Genomic DNA, 26,023 nt, shown 5'->3' with positions numbered 1-26,023 from the left:
TGATGGAATACATTCAGGAGATTCAGTCCCATCACGTAACTAATTTACCACAGTGACTCATTTTTGACGGTCACTGGAAGCGGAATGGATGTCCTGGCCATAATACGTTTGTTTGCCTTAAGAATGTCTGTTCGTATAGCTATGTGGGTATTGTTTTAGTTTCCTAAGGCCGAAATATTCAGTTCTGGTGCAAACCATTGTGTGCCACATCTCCTATTTGTCCTTAAAGTGGATGTCATCAATGGAGCAGTTCTTTCTAAGATCGCTATTGTGTGGGAATGTAGTATGTCTACTAGATTAACTGGATCGTTATCAAGGCTCAAATGTGTGGTACAAGTGTTTGCAAGCAGGTAATTAGTTACTCATTTTTCGTGACTTGTGTCCAGGGAAGTGAGGAGGAAGGGGAAATAGGTTGAATTTGTAAGGGTATAGGTGATTCGGTGGCAAGGTGGAACGGGATCCTTAAGTGTTCTGACCAGGAGAGGGGTAAAGTGGAATCTATGGTTTCACTTACTTGTCGTGTAAAAAGTTGGCACCATGCATGGCAAGTTGTAGGAGTATGATTATTAATATGGAATTTGAAGTCAAGGTCTTCCAGGGATTCCTACAAATGGACTACTGTATGGTCAGGACTGGCTTCCATCCAATAATCAAAGTCCCCCAAGTAAAGAATCCTGTTGCTAGTCATGTGTAGGTCGAACAGTAGTTCAGACCATTTGTGCGCAAAATATTTTTTTGGACCTGGAGTTCTATATAGAAGTGCAATAAGAATAGGATATGAAAATTGAGTGTAAATTGTAAGCGTTAGTATCAGTAGAGTTGCTAGGTCTGGAAAAGACCCGGTGCTATGCTGATGTCGGAACTGTTGGGACTGGGGGCTAGCTAGTCTTTTGGCTGTAGCTCCTGAGATTCTATCTGGGGCTACAACCAAAAGATCAGGGGGTATAGCCCCCTTAGCCCCCACCTAGAAACGCCCCTGGTTAGTATTTCAGTTACGGCCAAGTCGGCTTTGTTCTTGATTTCAAAATATATCTGTGCTTCGTTGGAGTTTAGTCTGCCATTAAACTGGGACTATTATTAGGTATCCAAATCTCAGTAATAAGTATGATGTCTGAATTATGTTCAATGATTATATTGTGGATTAAGTATCTATTGTGAACTACTGATCTGGCATTGGGCAATAGGTAACGTACATGATTAGCATTGTGTTGTAGTGGTCTTTTAGAAACCAGGATATATTTATTCACCGGGAGCTTTTTAGTACAATAGTTTTTAGTAAGAGCAATACCATGGCACAGGTTATCTAATTGAAATTTAACAATGGTTTCCTGATCGAAGACGAGTTTGATAATATGGTACATTGGGAACCACTGCTTAGACAAACTACTGTATAAATGTCAGCGTAATGCGGGTTGTGGGAATATATGTTTCCCACGGGATTGAACTCGGCGCAGACCGAGTTCCCTTAGGCGCACCTTCGGTGAACTGGCGTCTCCACGGCAGCAAGTGCATGCTTCATGGACACGCCATCACATTATGTAAAAAGCAGTGCAATTAGGGCTAGAGAGAGGACTACACTGAAACAATGCCCTTCTGTATCTTGCAAGTAGTTGATCAGTTAATGTGTTAGCCCTCGCACCTAACGGGTGGGACAGTCTACCCCCAGTGCCAAGAATCAGAATAAAGGCAACATGAAATCAGAAGAGAATAACATTTATAAAAACACAAGCATGATACAATCCGATAAAATGCTAATGTTCAAAATAAATCTGAAAGTGCAAGCCAAAGGGCATACTTCGCTATGCTGAATGTGAACTGAGCAGTCTAGTTTGCATCAAGATGTGGCTGGCTAATAAACATCCTTTTAATCTATAAATAAAAGGATTCTTATTTTTGCCTATCAATAATCGCGCGAGCCCAAAACAGATGGCAGTTTCAAGGGGAAGCTCTGTTCCACAAAGGTAAGCCCGGAAAAACAGGGCCATAATAAAGCATTGTGAGATCAGTGTAATCTGCTCAAGATGGTGAATTAACCACTGTGCGGCTGCGGCCACGTGATCACCGACTCCAGACTTCAGCTCATCACTGTGTCGTTTGAGGCCGGACATGGTGGTCCAGTGAGACAGCAGGGGCTGTGGGAGTGCACTCCTGGTCAATGCAGAGTGTGCTGGGGGGGGTGGGGAGTGGTTCTGGCACTGCAGAGCCGTGGTGTGGAGAGTTGCTCTCACCTGGTTTCACACCGAGGGCTAGGACCACCGACACATGGCACACTTATCACAGTTCCGGATTCAAGGCTGCTATTTCAGCTGGCGATATAGGAACAATTGGACAGCACAATGCGACTCCGGAGTGCAACACTACAGAATGCAGTCAGAGGGGCTGTTTTGTGTCCACCACAGTGAACTTCAGGCATTCAGTGGCAGGCAGCCCACCGGGGGGCCACAGGGCACCATGATCATGCAGGTTAAGGAGGAAATGTGCCTGGGTATTGTAAAACGTGGCGCTCTTTAGAAGACCCACATTTTGTACCTCTCTGGCACCCCATATGCTGCAGGAGTTTGTGGTGGGTAAATTGAGGCTTGGCTGTCCTGCGGAGCAGTCCCAAAGATCGGCCATCAGACCGAGGTAAAGGGACATGGCATCAAATAAGGGGAAGAAGAAGACCATAGAAGAGGATGCTGCCTTTTGTGCGCCCTGTAGTGGGCAACCTAATCTGGAAAAGCCTTTACCCCAGGACCCTGGTATGGCAGCGCTGGGCCAAATCGAGCAGTCAATCCCTCGCTAGAAAGACAAACTAGATAACGAGACAGAGGAAGTGGCTCAACCTCAGTTAAAGACAAGAACCTCCACACTGGAGCAGAAGACCAGTGAGCTGGACAAGCAATGTGTGCAAATATTTCCTCTGGTGCAGATGATGATTAGCCATGACATGGATGCACTGGTGAAAGGCAGTGCAGGGACAAATAGCAGACTGGAACTTCAAGAGAACGCATTGTGGGTCTTGCAATTGGGTGCCGAGGGGGATGACCCAATTGGCGTTGTATCGACATGGCTCCCTGAGCATCTTGATGTGGAAGATGACTTCATATATGTTGACAAATGCTAAAGGCTCAGGTCAGCTGGACTCAAAGCATAGCTGTCATCAGAGATTGACCCCCACACTGCTGGTTCTCCAGAGTGACCCCTGTGACAGAGACAGGATCCTGAAGGTGGCAGCAGCTGAGAACACTGTGGAATTCCAAATCTCCCACTCTTTCCTGATCTCTCCTTGGCCACTGGCAAGAACAGAAGGGCCCTGAATGTCATGAAGAAAGCTTTTCTGGAACATGGGGTCAAAGCAGGCCTGCTCCATGCGGCCAAGCTCAGGGTGACTTGGAATGGGAACGAGTATCTCTTTTGGGACACAGAGAGAGCAAAACAACTATTGGAAACCATTCCTACTGAGAAACCACTTAATGACCATACCGGGTGAGTGTTGTTGAGTCAAATGAGTTGTATTTCCCTTAATTTGGTATTTATTGTGGTGTGGTTTCTTTCTTACATATGATGTATGGTCTAAGATGCATCTGCCTGGAATGTGCATGCTGTCTATTCTCCTGTTGTGTGCCATTCAGGACACTAGACGTTTTCAACATATATGGCCTCTGAGAAGTGTCACTGCCACCTTGTTGTATGTATGTGGTTATACTTTGGGCACCATTTGTTAATGGTTACAGTTTCAAGATTTAAGTAATTTTCGCTGCCGCCACCCCCCATCCACCGTCCATAGTGTACGTGGATACTCTCGGTTGTCAGACTCAGTGCTGGACTCTGCGGTTTTATGTCGTGGGAACTTCCTACTCTTGATAGAGAATATGTTTTGATTGATCAATTCCTAATCTGAGATTGATGAATGTTTCAGTGCGTTTTGTTAAACAAGCAGGGGTTCTGTGCAAGGATACAGTGTGCCATTGTGGACATCGGAGTGGCTAGCTATAGGAATCATTTACAAGAAGTGAGGTTGTTTAAACCGCTATTTATATTGAAGAAAGCAGGTGATTGATTACTTGTCGTTTGTGTAGATCAATAATCAACATGAGCCAGTAAGCTGGGTAACATGGGTCTTTCTATGTATGTTATTTTTCCCGCTGGAGTTACTGAGAACAGGGGATTGGGCACTACAGAGGAAGTCCCTGAATTAAAAAAAAGCAGGCAATTGTAGACTATTGTATTGTATATACAGATTTATGGGGCAATGTGGTCTTTATGTGTTGTTTTGTTTTTGAGTGTAAGAAATTGATCTGTAGTCACACAGATGATAACAAAATGCAATCCGAAAAAATAAAGATATATACATATATAGATATATATAGATATGTAGATATTTTCTGTTTCTTTATTCTCTGATTTAACAATCTATGATTGAGGAATATTAATTATAGTCCTAAAATAATCGTGTTTATAAAAGATTGTGTTATCTTCTGGAATCAAATATTCTGTGTGTAAAGAGTTGATCAGGCTATGTGCATGCACTCCTTGCCCTGTGAAACATTTCCTGAACTCATCAGCGCGGTAATCCAGGCTTAATGACAATGCGCTTATTCCTAGATTCTTAAATAACGTTCACAGTTCTCGTTCCCCTCCTGGCTGGATAGCTCTCAGTAAAGAAAGGGGGAACGGTGGTGAGGGATTACAATTGGAAGCGTCTCAGAATGCTTGCAATCTGGCCATCATCTGAGCTATCTACTGAGATAAGGATACTTTTTACTTCAATGTGCCATGGTGTCTTAATGGCATGTAAAGATGTTTCTCAATGTCTTTTTGGGATGGGTAGATATGCAGCACGTATTGAGCACCATCACGGAGAACGAACGTGGGGGGAAAGTGACCTACGTGAATCCAGGTCTTTCTTTGCCTGTGAATCAATACAATAGCATAAGAAGAATTCAGGAGCAGAGCAGTTTCACAGATATTAGTGGGCACATATGTACCCCTTCTCACTGGAACAGCCTCATTTCTTAGCATAACCTGTTCTGGAATAAAAACATGTCCTTTTCAGCTGCAAAATACTTAGATGAACTCCAGTCTGCCATGGATATGTAGATAACCTTCACATGTATGTAAACATGTGATCTTAAACAAAAGCTGAAGCAGAGAGATACTGTGCATCAAAAGAAAGGATGTCTACGAGTTTCAGTGCAGTTCTGATAATTCAACCCACCATTGTGACGCTTTCCTGCTTCACCCAGTTTAAATCTTTTCACAATGAGGTATGCAGACCCCGGTTCAGACAGCAAACTCCACTGCAGTAGCGCCTCCAACACCTTCTCTCTGTAGTGCAGTGGACGCTCTTAAAAAGAAAATATATATATAAATAGGTATATTTCGAGTTAAATATCAACAACCTTTTTTGAGAATATCTTGTTAAAAGCAGAAATAATGTAAATTGCATAGTCGTAACGATATTAACAGAACTCTAACTCATTACATATTTTCCTGGGAAAATTTGATTTTGGCAAATCAACCATCATTTCACTGTAAGAATCATGCATTTCTTTTTTCACCTTCATGGATTCAGTTAATTCTTTATGATTCCAGTATGCATTGTTCAGCAAGATCAACCATAGCCCTCATTCTGCAAAGGCAGGTATGCTACCACCACGAGGAGGTGCAAAATAGCCCCAGAGGTATTTCCTAAAGGTTAAAATTGACTGGCATTCGGAGTTGGTTTTAAGTGTTTTTCTAATTACCACTCATTGGCCTCAGTGTAATATGTCATCCCAAAATTCTTAAGTAATTATGCTATTTGCCACAACAGTATTGTAAGAATGTTGGAGTGAAGGATGATGGCCTGAAATAAACTGATGACAGACAGACTCTATGAAAGAGAGAGACAATATTCGAAAAAGAATACTTCATATTGAATTGCACATTTTGCTCACTGCCATATTTTAATAGGATGCCCTTGCACAGTATAAATACATGTCTGTGTGCCTGAGAACATTTTGTTCAACAAAGAAACAGACGTGTATCAGTTTTGACACTTATGAAAGTTCTTTTTCAGTACAGTTCATTCTCACAATTTGAAATCCAAAAAGAACTGGATATCTTAATATGCCTAATTTGGATATCATATGTCAGGAAATGTATATATATATATATATTTATTGAAAAAACTTTGTTAAAGGGATGTGATGGTTAAGTTGCGCTACTAAAAACCTATGAAATTCAGTGAAAAAACTTTGTTAAAGGGATGTTGTGGTTCCAAGTAAAACCGAAAAACCCTTGATATTCGCCAGTTATGGTAAGCTAAGCAACCATAACTCGCGCCACCACCGTACACTGCTAAGACTAACACCCATGACATCAAAGATGACATCACAAATGTCATTGATGACATCACTGATGACATCACATGTGTATTTACTTTTCATGAAATGTGTGTACAAGGGATCCTTATTATAATGTTGATAAAAATGTGTCAAGGATCATTGCACTAAATATCATAAGCTAATTAGTGCATTAAACAATGCATTGATGTAAATAGCATTCTATTATGAGGTTCTATCTAGTATACAAAGCAACTCATGCAGAAACATAACATTGTGTGCAGCATACATGATGAAGGTATAATATTCATAATGTTGATATGTTGAATAATGAAATGATAATTCTTTTCTCATTAGAGTTTTGTGTACTGTGAAATATGTAATAAGTAGCTAATAAAACCCATGTATTACATAATTGCATTACTACAGACAAAACATAAAGAGACAAAAGCATATACAAATATGAGTATATACAGGGAAAGTGAAGTAAGCAAAAAAGCAGAAGTAGTAGCAGAAACAATTCATAACCTAACTGATTATCTTTATGCAAATAAATTATTGCTCTGTTTGAAAGCTGCTGTTTACCCTATGTATATTTATCACATGATGTGTATGTTGCCGCAGAACTTTTTATAAAAGTAACACAAAAACTGCAGACCTATCATACAAAATAGAAGACAATGAAGATGAATGAATTAGCTCTCTACCTTATAGCAGAAAACAAATACGAAATAACTGACCCCTTAATACTTTGCAATTACTGCACTACAACACTTGACAACAACCAAACTCCTTCACGTATTATCACAAATAATTTGGAATTATATCCACTACCAAAACCCCTACAACAAATTAATTTATATGAGAACATCATAATTCAAACAGTGCACCCATTTCAAGCAATAATACGCCTTCAACCAAAAACAGCAAAATTACCTACCTCCGAATTAGTGAAAGGTATGCGTGGAAAAGTAGTGTATTTACCATTAGATCTAAAAGAAAATGTGCCCACTCTAGGAGTGCAACGTCCAATGGAGCAATCTTTAATTATCTTAGTAAATGGAGTACCTACAAAAGAAAAAAAATATGGCAACAGCTGGTAGATTTACATAAAGTTAGACAAGCCTTGCAATATCTAAAAGAGAATAATGAATACTACAAAGAAATTAATATTGATGACAACTTGAAGGATACAACTGATATAATTCAAGAGACACAAGAAGCTGGTCAATTTGAGCTCCTAGATCCTGCTACAATATCAAATACTTTAGACCATTATACAATTCATCCATTGCACTCTAATGACACAATAGAAGATGCACTAGAAACGTACCAAATGCGTCAAACATAAGGATCACCAATCAGCATATGGGAAAAAAGTATAGAAGCACGTGCATTTCCTCTACTCTTTCCTACTGGCAAAGGTACGATGATAGACCTATTCAAATATCAACATCAGAATACCGCTCATTACGGATGTATTCTGAAGATCCCAGATTTAGACAAAATGTGGAATACATATTCCACCAACTCTTTGAAAGTGAACTAGCAACTTTATGTTACAGAGTTGCACACACATTAAAATCAGGATCTCACCTTCAAAATATGTCAGCTACACAATTATTACAAAAAGTGCAACAAAAAGATGAGGTTTTGCAATCAAATATTACAAATCTATTAGCAAATATGCGTGGTCTAAAGAGTACTGGTTTCACCGTCATGGAGATGTGTGTTGTATGATCAGAAACCTTGGCCCACCCACTTGGTTTGTTACATTAAGTTGTGCAGAATATGCATGGGAAGATTTACATGATTTCCTACGCATATCAAACAAAAACAAAACAAACATATATATACTAACACCTGGAAAACTTTGTTCTCTGGATCCTGTTAATGTTTCAAGATATTTTCACCATTGCTACATCGCTACATTGCTATGCTACACTTTATTTGTAAAAAAACTGTTCCTCCCCTTGGAGAAGTGCAACACTTCTTTTGGAGAAAAGAATACCAATCAGAGGAGAACCACATATCCACATGCTTTTATGGATTAAAGATGCTCCTAAATTTGGTCAAGACAGTGATGCCACTGTTTTACAGTTTATTGAAAAATATGTCACTTGTGAAATTCCATCAGAAGCCACAAATAATGATCTTCATGCACACATTTTACAATTTCAAAGACACAAATGTGGCAAATATTGTCGTTGCAAATACAAAAACAAAGGGAAATACTACACCAAATGCCTCTTTGGTTTCCCTAGACCGGTTACAAATACAGGTCAAGTGAAAAACCTCATGTCTTCAGTTAGAAATAGTGTTAAAGGTAAGTCACCTAAAAATACATATTACATAAAAAGAAAATAAGAACAAAAATATATCAATGATTACAATGCAATCATTGCCCACTGTCTGTCATCAGATAAAACAGTGTCTCAGAAATTATCCAGCTTGGGCATAAAAATGCTCTCCCATAGAGAATGTGGATCTTATGAAGCAGCTGATCGTTTAACTGGTACTTCATTGTATGGTAAATCTGAAAATACAGTATGGCTAAGTCTTGGTCCTGCTTAATCTAGAGAAAGAGTTCTAAAATCATATGAAGATATAGAAACAATAGCCAAACATGATCCCAACAGCCAAGACATTTTAAAAAACAATTAATTGGACTATTTATTTGGGCTATGTGGTATAGACAAATGGTTTGCAAGTATTACAATACTTTGCAAACCATGTGTCTATACCACATAGCCCAAAACTTCACATACAAAAATAATATAAAACCCGAGTGACAAACTGTGAAGGCAGTTTAGTAAAACTCACCAAACCAAATTTAATTAATCATATCAAATTTTTATTAAGGACTCCTCAACATAAAAAAAAACTATATTACGTGTCCCTGCTACAACTCTTTAAAGCATGGAGAAAAGAAGAAGAAATACTAGATAACTATGACTCATATGAAGACCCTGTCTAAGCAAATGAAAGCACTATAACTGATGTAAACTTTACACAGTACAAAACAATGTTGCACAATGAACAGCAACACGAAGAAGAGCTCCAAGCCCAACTAGATAAGGACACTCCTGACAGTAGTCAACCTTCTGTAACAGGAAGCCAAGAACCACTGGGAGAACCACTAATAACAAATGAAGCAGAATTAGCTATGACAGAAGTAGAAAACACCATGTGTCAGTATGAAGATAAAGAAGACTTAACTATACTACAATCAAAACTAAACAATGGGAAATGTAGCATTTTTCAAGAAGTAACACAAGAAATTGCACATGGTGTACAACATGAAAACAAAGAATGCACCTGCCAAAATTACAAACCTAAATGATTTATTATAAATACATGTAGGCAAAGATAAATCATGGGAAAGGTAAGTACTATCACATATCATATAAACACAATTATAAACACATACCTGTGGTATACAAACAAAAATATAACCTTACCTAAAGGAGCATTAAGTAGGTCATGGTGAGTCAAACCTAAGGTTATACATTCTGAATGACACTAGGCTATTCTTCATTCTTGGGGAATAAGATCAGGTTAGTCATACATTTAGAATGCCAGAAGTAATTTAAGGGCAGAAGACCCCATTGGTCAGAACATATAGTGTAATTCAGTTAAATAATTACTTGATTAGACCAACACTGTTACAATTATATCTTGCAGCATATGTATCTTCCTTCTATTATGAATGGATATAGTTACACTACCAATGTTACTTATTAAAACAATAGTCAAAGCTAATACAATAACTCACACATGTGTCAGAGGGTCTTAAGATATTAATGAACAAGTAAGAACCTAGTGGAATGTTTTTAGATGTGCACTAAAGCAATTCAGGTAAAGCACAATCCAACATTACATTTTAATAAGAGCAAAAACTAGTCAAGGTCAGTATAATTTATTGGAATATACACCTTTTGCACTGTTGCTAAGCATAGGATTAGACAGTGTAATCAATAAATACATCATTTGTTTTACAATGCATACTGTTTCAGTGTTTCTTTGGACCATATGTATACTACAATTTCTTTGCATCAACCTACAGCCCTCTCTCCCTCCCAATATAAGCTTGGCTGTTCAGTCCATGCTACCACATTCTCAGGTGGTACAACCTTATACTTAGAGTTGAGTTATTGTGCTGCCTCAGATGTGGTTGTTAGAAAGTCTTGGTAGGACTTAAACATTCCTAACACATACATTTCTTAATTTTTTGTAGTCTATATATTGTAGCTATCTAAGAAGTTGTTTTTTTTTAAATGAATTCTAAACTGTCGGTGGTTAGTGTTAAATTACCTTATATTGATTTAATATTATGTATTTTATATTTTTACTCAAATGTTATGTAAATTAACTGCTATCTTTTATGGATGTTTTCTATCTGAAACGAAGGATTGATTGATTTGATTGGTTGACAATGGCCAGATTAATTTGGGTTCTGCAGGTTGATGCTTTCAAATATTTTTGGACTCAACATATGTTTGTGTGCAGTCCTCTCAGAATATGGATATACATCTTTCTCTGAACATGTGTGGACAATTTTCAATAAACATGACAGTGCTGCTTTCAAACTATATGAAGGCCATACAATTGACATTTTTGTGGGCTAATTGTTCCATAACATCTGTAGCACATGCATTATCACCATAAAGTGCATGAACGTGCCGGGTTTTCAATATTGCTTCTGCTTCTTTAGAAAGTATACCAACTCTGATACTTTTTAAGATGTTGGCATAAGTGAGATCTGCAGATTGCCGCATGTTTTCTGTTAATTCTCTGTATTGGAAATGTTGCCAAAGGTTGACATTTCCAATGCTGACAACAGTTTTACGGCAGAGTTTGTGTCCTAATGTTTTAAAAATAGGCTCACCTTTTTTATTTTTTTTATTTTTTTTTATTTGTATGAATCAAAATAAAAGATTGATTTTTACAAAGATCTTGTCACTGTCCATGTCTGTTCTATATCTTTTTGTTGGTTTTGTTTACGAGAGAAGCAAAATTGCTAGGATTTTCAGCCTTCAACGGCCTCTTCAAGCTGGTATTAGTGAGTGGAAGATATGGTTAGTTCTGATATCTGTTCACTCGCAGCTGCTACCTCTGGGTTTCGCGAGATTGAGAGGGCAAACGTCGCATCCTGACTTGCAGCTGTCATTTCTGGAGAGGTCAAAGTGTCCAGTTATGCCATGATTTGGTGAACTATTTGCGTGGTAGCCGTTAGCCAAGTCGGTTTATCTCCACTAGTCATTCTTGACCACCAACAAAGTTCACTGTCTAAAGAAGGGTCCGATGAGAAGTGTCGCATGTAGGAGCTCCTGATTGATTTGGTTTCTGGGCAACCCAGTAGGAGATGTCGAACTGTCTCTTTTTCGTTTGTATTGTGACATAATCTGCAGTGTGATAGATTTGACATACCCCTAATGGCTCTAATTTCATTTGTAGGCAACAAGTTCAATCTCACTCTTAGAATACAGTTTCTTGCTTTTCTGTTGGGAAATTGTTTGATGTATCCCTGTAGTTCATTTAGTTTCTTTGTATTCGTGGCAAGTGTTGAGCTTATTTTCTGAAGCTTTTGCCAGCGTCATAATCCAGTCTAGCTCTTTAGTTTTTTTCAGGATTTTTCCCGGAATTGTGATCAAGTCATTCTCGTCGCATTCCATTTCTTTTAGCAGTCTTGAGATGTAGGCCTTCCAGGATTGTAGAATTTTGTTAGACTCGGCTGCTAGTTCGATTTTGACCAGTCTGTATAGCAATGGACTTTCAGAAAGTAAGATTTTTCTGTAAAGTCTTAGTGAATTACAGTTCAACGTCCCTTGCAAGGACAAAAGACTCAGTTCTCTTCGAATTGATGCTACAGGCGTAGAAGTAGGAAGGCCGAGAACAGTTCGCAAATAATAGGCTTCGAGTTTTGGCCAAATTTCACGCGGGAGCAATATCATTGCTTCAATACCGTAGGTTAGAGCAGGAACCACCTTCATTTTGTAGAAATCGATTGCCGGGATGTTTTTGTTCTCAGATGTTCTTGCATGGCTGTTTCTTTTTTGGTGTTGTCCAGCACAATGCCCAGGTACTTGAAGTTTTGGACTTTTTCGATCTCCTCTGATTGAAAAAAACACTTCAGTTTTTCAGTTTTCTTCATTGATTTTCCCAAGATAAGTATTTTTGTTTTGCTTTTGTTTACTTCCAGGTTATTTGCTGTAGTATACTCGTACAGGTTGTCCAGTTGGTGCTGTAGACCTATGGGTGTTTGATCGATCAGTATAAGGTCATCGGCGTAGAAGACTCTGCTGATGGTGTGTTGACCCACCCGGGGTGGGAAGGATCTCACAGAGGTTTCTGAAGTTTGAAAATCACCAAGGTAGGCCATGAAGAGGGAGGGAGCAAAGGGGCATCCCTGTTTAACACCTCTTTGGGTTGATATTGGTTTTGATAGCAGACCTTGGTAGTTCAGTTTAACACAGACTGCCGTGTTCGTATATAGTGCTTTAAAGGGGTTCAGTATGGACTCAGGGCAAGACCAGGTTTTCAGTTTCCTCCAAAGCACGGACCTGTCCACTCTGTCGAATGCTTGGGAAAAGTCTATGAAGGCCAGATGTAACCTAGGCCCTCCTTCGAGCATTTTGATTTTTAGTATACTTATGAGAAGAATATTGGCTGTAGTTCCCAAGTTCTTTTTAAATCCAGATTGAAATGGATCACTGCATGCGGCATTCAGGGCCCATTGTTGGAATCTTTTCAGTAGCAAAGCGCCGACTAGCTTTCCTATTGGATCAAGGAGCGCTATGGGGCGATAGTTCACTGGATCATTGATGTCTCCCTTCTTGTATATAGGTACAATCGTGGCTGTGGTCCAAGAAGCAGGAATTGATTTTGATTCCACGCATCTTGAGAAGACTTGACTGATAAAAGAGGACCAAGCTTCTGGGTTGGATTTCAAGTCTATATTTGTAATACCTTTGGGACCGTGAGCCCTTGAATTTTTCAGGTTGACGATTAGGTCGAAAATTTCTTCTTGATCGCTGATTTTTGCCCAGGGTAGTTCTTGACTCTCTAGTATAGCGGGTTTCAGGCCCCAAGGTAGACCAAAGGTTTTCTTTATGTATTTATCCCAGGTTACTTCTCCAATAGTGTTTTCAATACTTGCACTTCTGGTAGATGATTTGGAGTTTATTGATGTCCAGAAATCTTTCGAGTTTTTTGTACAGATGGCTCTCAAAATAGCTTCGGAGTCTTGTTGATATAGATTTCTTCGATGAGATTTTAGCCAGGAGCGGTAAGTGGACTTTGCTTTCCTTTTCTCCCTCTTTGCTTGGTTAACTTCAAGTTTTCCGGCAAGTCTAGTTGCTTTGCGGTATTCTCTTTGTTTTTCCACTAGCCGTATGTCATAAAAGTGCTTTAACGCTAGGGGGAGAGATCTTGTAGTGCCAGGCTTCCTATATGTTGTTAGCAAGGGGCCGTAATCGGTCTCAAACTCCAGGTTACTTGTTTTGGCCTTACTGTACTTGTTGGATAGTTCTTTAATATCTTTCGCTGTAAGGCGTAATCTATTCCCTGAGGATTTAGTTCCACCTGATAGTTCAACGATTCAACTGCTTTGTTGGAGCTTTGCCACGTTGTAATTAGAGGGTTGTGGTTACTTGCCGTTGTTTGTTTCACCTTGAAGTCTAAGATCAAGTTCTAGAAAGGGCGTGATACGAATATGTGGTCAATTGATGACTCGGAGACTCCATTTGACCAGGTCGGTGGACGTGACTTGTCTGGAAAGACCGTGTCAAAATTCTGGAACTGTCTAGACTTCATAAGGTCGAGCCACTGACTTCCTCTAAAAAAACCAGGGGTTATAGCTATTGTTTGGTTTTTGCTGGGGACATGCTGCATTTAAATTACCGCAAATTAGTATATGCGTCACTTGGTGGACTGTCAGAATCACGTCAATATCTAGTTCCATTTCTCTAAGGAAAGTAGTCACTTCTGTTTTTGCTGGATTCCAGTATATGTTTAAAATGGCTAAATATGTATTTTGATCTTTCTTGTCGTGATTGTGTTGTTGGGACCACTTTAGAAGAACTGCTAGATGGTGTTGGTTGGCTCTTAAAACTTTTTCCAGTTGTAAGCCGTGCCCCATGCGGATGGCTGGCACCAAGACAAGATCGTAGCCATCTAGAGTTGGTAATTTTGTTAGCCACATTTCTTGTAAACATAGTATATCATAATCCCCTAGATGGATTTCGCCTGGGTTGGTCAAATAGTAGAAACCCCTCGTGTTCCAAGAACATAGACGGATTTCATGTCTACCCACGTCTGTTGTCTGGTGGTCTATATGGCTGTTATCCGAGGACTTGAGTTGCTATTGGAATTTCTTTGATGTTAGTGCTTTTGGAAGCCAAGTCCATAGGCTTGTTGCTGTAGACTTGGATAAGGTTCCAGTTTTGTCCAGCGTTGAAGGTTGATCCGGTTGGCTGAAGGTCTTGCGTAAGTTTTCTCTAGATGTACTGTTTGTAGAGGACATTCGCATATTCAGGTTCATTTTTGGTCCTATTGCATCGTACTTCGAGATAGGTTTGACTTGCCCCTTTGGACCGGGTGAAGCATGGGTTTTAGTGTCGCTGTTCTCACTCTGCTCTATTCTGGCCATCGAACGTTCCCCGTTTCTTTGGAATGTTTGAGTACTTGAATTAGTTTTTGAATAGTCGCCTTGGGAATTTCCGTTTCCCCTCGGGGTGAGGGGCTTAGTGCGCGAATGGTCTCTACTGTTTGTTGATTCTGTGAGGTTGTATCCATCTTCAGTAGATTTTTTGCTTCTCTTCTTAACAGGTCTTTGATTGTTGTTGAAGAAATGTGCAGATATGTTTGCGCCTTACCTTTCCTGTGGCTTAGATCAACAATCTTTAGGTCATCCGTATTAATTGTCCTCAGCTTCGGCACATGGTTGAATAGTATTAGAACTGAGCTTCTATTCAAAATCACGTCGTCATAGTTTCCTGGAATTTGTTCCAGTTTGAGGACCCACAGTCTTTCTTGAGGGGCTTTGGAGATCTTTTTGTATTTTTCTGTTTTGGATCTGTAATGCAGAACCTCGATTTTTTGTTTTCGGTTACTTTGTTCAGGTCTATCTTCGCTAGACTTTTTTTTTTGTGACTGCTCCTCTTTCGAGGCTTCGTGGCTCCGAGCGTGATGTCTTTGTGAGTCAAACCTTGAACTAGTGTCCCTCACCTTGTAGGAGCTTGTTGTTGTTTTTTTTTTGTTGGGTTGTTGGCTGAAGTTCCGTTGCTTTCGGTTCCAGCTTCTTTAAGTTTTGAATTGTTTTGTTACGACGTTCTTCTAATGTGAGGAAGGGTGCAAGTTGGTTTAAGCGCACTTCTTCTAGGGTGGTGTCTAAGCTGAAATGATGGCCCTCTAGGATTTCTGTTTATCCTTGCGATTCAACTATTTCCTCGATGGTATCTGATGGGTGGCATTCCTCTAAGTGCAGGCTAATATTCATCAACGATTCCTGGATCATGAAGTCTTCAGTCGTTTTGGGAGAATGAGTGACTGTGTTCTGGGAAGTGGGAGTGCTCTGGGTTGCCGAGGAAATAGTCTCCACTCTAGCACATTCTGGGTCGACTCTGTTCGGTTTAGTTCTGGGTTTAATTGAGGGTTCCTGTTGTTTCTTGGGGTTGGAAGGTTGGAAATCGGTCCTTTTGCTTTGGTCCTTATCCGTTTTCTTTTTGGTAAAGATCTTGAAGGCTTGTTCAGTGTTTAGGCTCTGGAAGGGGTATCCTGTGAGTGGGGGGAAGGTGTCGTCCACTACTCGCACAACTTCCTTTTTCTCATCTTGGCCTCTAGGTTTTGTTATTGAATTCGTTTGGATTGTGTCGGTTTGGGTTTGACAGTTTCTGAGAGTAGTTTTCATTGTCAAATCTATGAACATGGAGGTTTGTTCTCCCACATCTCTCGTGGTTTTGTTATGCGGTAAATCGGCAAGTGTTGGGTTTTCCTTTCTCGATTTGTGTTGAGATGGAGTAAAATAAAGGTTTTGATCTTTTGCTTGTTTCAGGCGCTCTTCGTGGGCCATCACATAGCCCTCCAGAAAAATGAGTTTAGTGTACATCATCGCTTGAATTGAAGTGTGGTCCTTGAGAGTCTCATTTAAGGATTCGTAAAGTTTGGTGAATGGGTTGAGGCCTATTGAAATTGCGGACATGATGGAAAAAATGTCTGTTTTTTTCTCTGATGGAATTTTTGAAGGCGATTTGGCTTGGTTGCTAGGACTTCTTTGAGGTGAAAAAACAGTGGAGGCCGTCTTGTAAGATTTATGATAATGTCTTGTGGAGGGATGGTCGAGAGAGTGTCTTCTGTGAGAAGGCCTAGCTGGTACTGTAGAAATTGATTTTGGGCTTTCCGTCTCACGACCAGTACTTCTAAAATGTTATTTGTCCACTGTAGAGGCGCTATTTGGCGTTATAAGTTGGGCCAAATCCGCCGTCGGAATAGACTCATGCTTTTCCTGGTCTGGAGGAGGTCCAGAGCCTGGCCAAGAGGTTTGGGGATCGGGTTGAAAATCTTCCGATCTGGGAATTGTTAACACTTGCTCTTTTGTGGTCACCGGTGTAGAGTTCTTGACTGGTTCGTTTGTAGTGATTGGTAGGCCAACGTCACGCTCCTTGTCATCGCTTTTGCTGGATATTTCCCCGGGTGGTGCTTTTGGTTGTGCGGGTGGTTTGTTTGGTGCTCTCTCCCCTTCACCATCTGGTGCTGGGATTTCTGGATTAACGGTGGTGGCGTAGCCTCTGAGGTGTCGGAATGTTGCACCTCCTTTTGGTGTAAAATAGCAGTAGCTAAAATCGCCAACGTTTGTGGGTGGTGAGTCAAATAAACAGTCTTCCTTTATTTTAACGGTGGGGGGTTTTCCTCTAGTGCTTCCAAAATTTCAGTGTCCGTAAGCTCTGGTGTGCAGTGAGAGTATTGAGAAGTTTTTGGGTTGAAAAATCTGGTGAGCAGGTTTTGTGAGGCATTGTTTTGCATTGCCTTACCTGACCTTTTCGAATAAGCTGTTAGGCCGTTGTTGTTAGTTATCTTTGTGACTAGGCCCTTATTTAAAATCAGCATTCTTTTTTTGTTGTCTTTTTTTCAGCCTTTAAGGCGTTTCATTTGTGTTGTTTTATGGGCTGCCGGTGAGTGTCTAGGGCGTTTACTTTGTTTTGACCTGGCCAGCATTGAAGTAGTGCACAATTTATCTGCCACGATTCCACGATTGCAGGGTTCGACCGCTCCAGGCTCGGTAATTGCTGGACCTTCTTCGTGCGGCCGACTTCGGTCTTTGCCGGTCCTCGAGGCTGCATCGGAGGCTGAGGCCTTGGACGACAGCAAAGTACAGCCTCGTGGGCCTGGATCCTCTCCCCCGGACGGCACGGACCTAGTATCTCCTCCGGGACCAGTAGGTGAGGGTGCCAGAGGGACAGTGATCACAGGGTCCACGAGGCACCCGGTGAGTCAAGCCTCAAGATGCAAGTCCTCTCTGATTGATGTTACAGAAGCTCCTGGCTCTGGCTCCGGTGTCGTTTCTCGTTGTTTTTCTTCCGTCGAGAACGCTGAGGGGGCCGTAAGAGCAGCTGCTTTCCTCCGTTGCTGTTTATAGTTGAGCAGTGTCGTTGCCGGCTTATCAGTTTTTCCTGTTTTTCCATTTGAGCTACAAGCTGTGGAAAAACAGTAGACTTGATTTTGTTTAGCGTTTGTCAGTTCTTCCAAAATAGAGGGAGGACACAAACTGCGCATCCAGCGTTTTGCTTCCAAGTCAGTAAATGGAGAGGTTGGGGAGGTGGCAGTCCTCGCAGCCTCGTCTGCCATGACGGCAGGACTGCCACTCGCCACCACTCCGCGTCCGCTCCACGGACTGTTGAGGTAGTTATAGAGTAGTTGAGAAATAGCTCCACCTCCTATGAAGACAGGGAAAGCAGACTCTACAGGCAAGGAATACTGCAGGACTGCCACTCGCCGCCACTCCGCGTCCGCTCCGCGGACTGTTGAGGTAGTTATAGAGTAGTTGAGAAATAGCTCCACCTCCTATGAAGACAGGGAAAGCAGACTCTACAGGCAAGGGATACTGCAGGACTGCCACTCGCCGCCACTCCGCGTCCGCTCTGCGGACTATTGAGGTAGTTATAGAGTAGTTGAGAAATAGCTCCACTTCCTATGAAGACAGGGAAAGCAGACTCTACAGGCAAGGGATACTGCAGGACTGCCACACGCCGCCACTCCGCTCACCTTTTACTGGTGTCAATTGAAGAAGATCTCCGAAAACAATAATGTGTTTTCCTGCAAAGAGCTCTTCATAGTTTGTTTTGAGTACTTCTTGTAATATGAGGTGAATCAAAGCCAACATTAGGTTGGACACCATGCTCACTTCATCTATTAGAAGCATTTTCATTTGTTTCAATACTCTGCGTAGTTTCATTGCAGCTTCTGTAGAAAGTTTGTAATAGTCTAATTTGTTTTGGTGTTCTACTGGCAGGAGTAGTAATTGGTGTAAAGTGACACCACCTATGATGTAGGCAGCTAAACCTGTGGGGGCAGTGACAACAGCTGACAGTTTGTTGTTTATCAATTGTTGAAGGAACTTACTGATGATTTTGATTAGGAATGTTTTGCCAGAACCAGCTTCACCACTGACGTACAATAGTATAGGTTTGTAATACAGGGAGTAGCAAGCAAAGATTTATTTGCAAGTAATACAAACACGCATTTAGTACATAAAAAACTTGAGAGAGGATGTTGGGAGGTGCAACATACATAAACAAAGAGTAATAACAATGAATGATACCATCAATTTAACACAAAAGAGAAAAGTGCAATATTTACAACAAAGTGAACAAAAAAATATACTGTATTATTTAGTATACAGATAAATCGGAACAAATATTTCATTATTGCATAATAATGTATCTATTCTTTTGGACACATAGGTCCTTTGTAAATGAATCCCAAGGCCAGAAATTAAAGGCGAAAGAGGCTATATCATCGCCCAATTTCATAAGGGTGTCCTAATTGGTGGAAAGTTTCTTAGTCAGTTTCCTAATTTCCTTTCAGTGTTATTTCTAGTTACAACAATATATTTTCCAGGGTCCTATGGAGAATAAGATATCTTTTAAAGCCAACGTGGCAGAGAATGAATAAACAGAGTCTGGTTCAAACGGGAACCACTACATGCAGCTGTTCCCGGATTGATACGTTTCGGCGGATGTGCAGTGAGGAAGCATCCGCCTTCATCAGGGCTCTGTAGGGGCGACCCTGCAATGTGTATGAAGAGCTACAGTGAGTAATTTAGATGAATGCCAATGGTCATCGGGCATAAATGACAATATACATGTTCTCACAAGCACCGTGTCGGCGGCTTACCTGCCGGTGCTGTAATCCCAAAAACTCGGTCTTCAATCACCCAAGGGCATGTGGCTGAGCAAGGAGGGTTCTCAAATGGGTCCTGCTGGAGGGTGTGCGGGCCCAAGGCAGTAGTCGTGGTCTGCAACGTTATTCTGCACAGGGGACAAAATGGAGATTGGAGTGATATAATGAGGGCTGTTGTGTGTACCTCACTGCTGGCTACAGTATCTTGCGGGCAAAGACCATTGAGCGGTGAAACAAATACATAAGGTAGGTACCTGCAGGTCGAAAGGTGATGGGTCACTGAGTGATGGGTAAATTAAGGTTGAAGCGTAGAAATTCTTCATAAGCATCAGGCGTGTTTGCTGAAATTAGTCCTAGGGAAATCCGGGACAAAGAAGGAAAAGAAAAACCCAAGGTAAGGTGGGAAACCAAGCCTGACTATCAAACGAATGGTTGAAGTGTGAGTAACATGCGCTAGCCGTGCTGTGTGGAGGGAGCATGAATGCATGGTGAGAGATTGCACCACGGTCGTGTTACCAGTGAAGGGCTAACAACAGAAACTGATGGCATGTGCGTCATGGTCTGAAAAAAGAGGGAATCAACCTATCCCCTGACGTACTTATGGTGCTTGCAAGCCGAACGTTCGTGACCGTGTGCTGAAGGTGCAGATTATAGCTTGAGTGAGCTGTGGCCAAATATTTCACCAGATGTGTATCGGTTCACAAGCAGGCGAACTCAAAAAAGCTGGGAGTTAGATTACCTTTGTGAGCGGCTCAGGCATTCCAGCCGTGCGCAGGGAAGAACGCTGTCCGGCTGGCGGAGGCCGCGAGTACGCGTTGTAAATGGTGGTGCGGGTGCTGGGTGCCATTGTAGAAGAAGCGGCGTCCATGGCAACCGCACGTGCACGGGGCCCAAAGCTCTGTGACGCTGGCCAATCCCCTGCAACATGGAAGCGGTGTCGAGCGAGGTTAGGGAAGCGCGTTCTCGTTTGTTGATATGGTGGTGGCCATGGGAACCCTGAGGCGACACGGGGCTGCAGTCGCTAGACAGCTAATCGTGGAACGACAGAACCTCGTCCCTCGGGGCTGATTAAGGTAAAAAGGGGGGTTGATAATAATGCGTCCCAGTACGAGGCTGATGGGTCCCTGCACAATGATGTGTGGCACATAAAAAAATAGTTGGTGGTAACAGGGCAGATGGGCCGAATACCTCATGTGCGGTGTACCGATGCCCCAAAATGTGTGGCTGCTGGCATGCAAGTCCACGGGGGCTGTAACAGCCCATTGAGGGCAAAGTGCACATGTGGTGCTGCAAAGTGTCCGGGGATGAGGGGGGGTTGTTTTAACGTCAGGCAAGGTGCCTAGTGAGGTGCACTGCAACAGGCTCCTCATTGAGGTTATTGCTTAAATTAGAGGCTGAAAAATCTCATTCAGACCGTGGTGGTATGTGTCTAGGCGGTGGATCCATCTGGATTCTTTTTTTAGAAGACTGTGTTGGATGTCCGCTCCACCTTTCGCTTTTTCCACCACCCACCACAGAATGTCGTTGGGGGTGTGGTTCATAGTCAGATAATGCTCCACTAAGGGAGCTGTCAGATTTTTACATCTGATTTTAGAACGGTGTTCCGAAATGCGAGTGTTAACAGCCCGGGTGGTCTGGCCTATGTATATAAGGCCACATGGGCACTCAATACAATAGATCACGTTGTAGCTTTCACAGTTGGACAGATCTTTTAGGGTCCATTGTCGAGCACCGATTGAGAAGGATTTTATCTTCTTTGTAAATTTGCACGCGACACAACTGCCGCATGGATGATGACCTTGTAGGGGACGAAGTGTGCGGGAGCTGCAGCATGTGGTATCTGGTTGGTAAAGAGAGTGTACCAAATGTTATTTAATGTTTTTAGCACGTTTAAAGGGAGTTGTTCATCCGGTAGGTTCAGACGTGCTATGTGCCAATGTTTCTTGACAATTTTCTTCAATTGCGCCGTGTGTGCACCAAACGTTACCACACATGTCATGCTAGTCTCGGTGGGCGGGTGGTCTTCCTGTACTGGATGGATGAGAATTTCTCGATTTGTGTGCCAGGCTCGTTTCCTGGCCTGTGCAAGTTGTTTCCTGGGGTAGCCTCTAGCTCGTAAACGAGCAGAGAGGTCTTCCGAGTGGCACTTGTAGTTCACAATCGAGGTACAATTCCTCCGGATGCGGAGGAATTGTCCGTAGGGTATATTGTTTCTTGTATGGGATGGGTGATTGCTAGCATAATGCAAAAGGGTGTTCCTGTCCATGGGTTTACGATAAAGGTCACATTGTAAAGTTCCCTCTTCGTGTCTGATAGTTAGGTTCAGAAAATTAATCTCTGAGTTACCATTGTCAATAGTGAATTGTATGTCCCTGTTGCAGGTGTTTAGCCATGTCCAGAAAGCTGTTAGCTCAATGTCAGTGCCCGTCCAGATGAATATGACGTCATCAATGTAGCAATGCCAATTCGTGATCTGTGCCTGCCATTGGTTCTGGTCTGAAAAGATGTAATCATTCTCAAATTTGGCCATGTACAATATTGCCAGGCTTGGGGCGAATGCCGCACCCATGGCCGTTACTTTGGTCTGTAAGTACATTACACCATCGAAAGTAAAGAAGTTTTTACATAAGGCAATCTCCATTAATTCCAGGAAAAAATTGATCGGGGTCTTATGGGGAGAGGAGTCAGCGGACATCCACTCTCGGGCACACTCAATGGCATCCGCTTGGGGGATGTTCGTGTACAAGGACTTGATGTCCATTGTCACCAAAAGTTGACCTGTAGGCTCAAAAATTGAGGCCCTCAAACACGGAGATGGTGTGTGTAGTGTCCTTTAGGTATGTACGTGTTTGTGTACTGATGGGTTGGAGAAAATGGTCTGCAAACTTGCAAAGGGGCTCCGGAATTGAGCCGCAGCCAGATACAATCGGACGACCAGGTGGGTTCAGAGGGTCCTTATGTATTTTCGGTAGGGCATAAAAACAAGGAGTCCTCCCCGACGGTCTAGTCAGAAAAGCTGCCTCCTTATCAGAGATCCAGTCTCTTTCTTGTGCGTAGGCAACTGCATTGCTTATTTCCTGACAGAGGTCCTTTGTAGGGTCTTTGCGAAGGATACTGTAGCTATCTCTATCATTGAGTAGCAGCAGAACCATATCTTTATATTGTTTGTTATTCATTACCACCAGGCCCCCTCCTTCGTCCAGGTGTCTGTGCCAAACACAGTGGAGGGTCGAATCCATTTGGCTTCTGTGGTTCGGGGGAGAGTGTGGATAATCTCTTCCTCACATAGTTTGGACATCCATGATGAGTTGTCCTGGGTGGTACGTCATCATAGATGTTTCTATTGATTGATTATTTGAATTCTGATGGGGCATCTACAGGAACCATTGTTCTTATTGGCACTGCTTTGTGTATATTTTCTAGTATCATCCTGGTGGCTTCTGGGTATATATCCCTTCAGAGGAGGATCAGAGCTTTTTTTTTTTAAAAAAAACTTTATTTTTGGGGTTTTAACAAGAACGTACAGTAACGACCTTTAAGGGCAGGTCAAAGCCACATAACACCAGCAAGAAATAATGTGTTCATCACAATTACAATGCCAATTCCCAATTCTGAAAGTCATATTCACAACTGTTTAGATGACCTTTAAGATAAAGTACTTTGCCGCGGGCCTTGGAGGTTGGTCAGGGTCGGACTCGCCGCTATGTCCTGAATCGTGGGCGAGGATTTGGAGGTAGGGACATCAGGAGTAGAGAGCAAATATCTGACGTAGGGGGCCCATATATCTGGAGGACGTGCATGTAAGGGGAGAGTCCGTAGAAATTCAGTGTCCATGTCCTGACAGTATAGGATATCACTTTTCCACGCTGTCAGTGAGGGAAGGGGGCCGCGACCCCAGGTCAGGGCTATTCTTCTGCGTGCGAGCACCAGGAGCAGAGAAGCTAGCTTTCTCCCCGGAGCCTGTAGGTGCTTGGTCATACTCAGGAGGGCGATGGTCGGCTGTGGGGCAATCTCCTCCCCGATCACATCACTCGTGTGTTGTAAGACTGAGGACCAGAAACGGGCTATACCTGGGCACCGCCATGCAAGGTGAACAAAGTCAGCGTCGGGAGAGGCACATCACTCGCAGTGATCAGAGGCTTCGGGGTGATGACGCCGCCTCTTTTGGGGGGTATAGTATGTCTGATGGACGAAGTTGAAGTGTATCTGCTTGTAGCGAGTGTTTAAAGCTACTTTTTTGGTTTGTTGCAGGATGAAGGACCATTCCACGTCAGGTATTGTGATATGGAGAGCTCTCTCCCAGCGCAGTTTCGCCTTGACGGCTGGTGTCATAGTGTCAGCAAGCAGAGATCTATAAATCGTGGAGACCAACCGCCCCTCTCCCCTTGCCTGTATCACACTGTGTAAAAGGGTCCACGTCGGGGGTTGATCGGGGAATGTTGGGAGAAGGGCCTGCAAGGTATGCCGCAGCCTGAAATAAAGAAACATGTCGAGCGAGGTGTTGCCCCCCCTCTCTCTGACCATTTGCGGGGTTATGAACTTATCCTCCGGGAAGAGGTCCCCCAGAGTTTGGATATTAGTTTTATCCAGCCAAATCAGGAAGACTTTTTCGTTAGTCAGAGGTATACCGGGGATAAACCTTATGGGTAATAACGGAGAGTATCTTAGCTGTATTTCGCACTTGCGAGCTATTTTCTTCCAGATGGCGTATGAGGACTGGACTGTGTTTAGCGTGTTGTGCGGAACCGATTGCTCGCTGAAGATGACTGCTGTTAGGAAGTCCGGTGACGCTAGGGCGCGCTCAACCTGAACATGTGGTCGGATATATTCAGTCGCGTACCAATGGCCTAAGAATTGGGCCTGGGCTGCCCAGTAGTATTTTTCTATATCTGGAAGTGCGAGGCCACCTCGAGCCACCGGCAACGTCAGTGTCGTATATGCGACTCTTGCTGGTTTGCCTGCCCATATTAGTTCTAGGATGAGGGTCCTGATTTTCTGAATGAAAGCTCGTGGGAGTATTAGAGGTATGTTTGTAAACAAATAGAAAAGCTTGGGAAGAATCACCATTTTGGTCAGTGAGACCCTTCCCCAGAGTGTTAAGGGAAGAGACTTCCATCTTTGGACCCGCTCATGCAGGAAGTGGAGCACCTGGCCGTAGTTATCCCTGAAGATTGCGTCGTGATCAAGTGACATGAGGATACCCAAATAGCGCACCCGGGAGCTTTCCCACTTAAAACCGTGGTCGTCGCGAAACCTAGATGTGGACGACGTCAGTGGAAGTATTACCGATTTCGAATGGTTTATCTTGAGCCCAGATACGCCGCTAAATCGGATTACCTCGCGCATGACTGGATTGAGGTTTGTCTGCGGATCTTTGATAAAAAGCAACACGTCGTCCGCGTAGAGGGAGACGATCAGCTTGTGAGGGCCCAGAGTGATGCCTCTATCCATACGGAACTCCCTCAGTCTGGAGGCGAGTGGTTCCATGACTAAGGCGAAGATAAGCGCGGATAGGGGGCATCCCTGCCTAGTTCCGCGTTCTAGCTTGACTCCGGGGGATCTGGTGGCGCCGAGGGTGATATAGGAGCGGGGGTCATTATAGAGTAGGGAGACCATTTTGACAAAAGTTTTCCCCAGGCCCATTTGTGTGAGTGTAGCAAAGAGAAAAGGCCATTCGACCGAGTCGAACGCCTTCTCGGCGTCTAACAGTACCGCGATGGCCTGCTGTGAGGGGTCGAGTGCGGCGATGACGCCGAAGAGTCGTCTAATACCGTATGTCGTGCTGCGGTCTGGGACAAATCCGGCTTGGTCACCCAGGACCAGTGCGGGCATGAGGGGAAGGAGGCGGTTAGCGAGGATCTTGGCCAGGATCTTGTTGTCTAAGTTAATCAGTGAGATCGGCCTGTAAGAGGCACAATCGTCCTGTGGTTTGCCTGATTTATGCAGGAGTATCACGTTGGCTTCACGGAGGGTGGGAGGGAGTATCCCGCGCTCTAGGGCTTCCTCGTACACTTGGAGGAGTATCGGGGCGATCACATCTGCATGACTTTTGTAAAATTCGCCTGTCAAGCCGTCAGGGCCAGGCGCCTTAGTGTTCGGGAGAGATTTTATTGTATCGGTAATTTCTTCTATGGTGATAGGTACGTTCAGTGGTTCGCGCAATTCCTGAATTACCCAGTACAGTTCAGTGTCATTCAGGTAGTTCTGAATCTCTTCGGGGTTGCTGGTGGTATCGGAGCTATACAGGTTTTGAAAGAATTTATGGAACGTATTGGTGATTCCCTCTTCGGTGTATGATAGTGTTCCCTGTGTGTCCC

The 26,023-nt window shown here is 42.8% G+C and overlaps 1 protein-coding gene across 3 annotated transcripts in view; it reads right to left on the bottom strand.

Moving 5' to 3' along the window:
- The window catches only part of ARAP2 (ArfGAP with RhoGAP domain, ankyrin repeat and PH domain 2), a 1,740,202-nt gene that overhangs the window by 253,630 nt on the left and 1,460,549 nt on the right, over positions 1-26,023 (bottom strand). For all 3 annotated transcript variants that reach the window (XM_069631830.1, XM_069631832.1, XM_069631831.1), the window contains one exon: positions 5,201-5,329. In XM_069631830.1, coding sequence (XP_069487931.1) covers positions 5,201-5,329 — 129 coding nt within the window. The remainder of the gene's footprint in view (positions 1-5,200; positions 5,330-26,023) is intronic.

The sequence above is a fragment of the Ambystoma mexicanum genome, chromosome 6q (assembly GCF_040938575.1).
Source record: "Ambystoma mexicanum isolate Mex_15411 chromosome 6q, UKY_AmexF1_1, whole genome shotgun sequence".
Lineage (NCBI taxonomy): Eukaryota > Metazoa > Chordata > Amphibia > Caudata > Ambystomatidae > Ambystoma > Ambystoma mexicanum.
The sequence above is the reverse complement of the archived record's forward strand: the minus strand, read 5'-3'. Positions and strand labels throughout refer to the sequence as shown.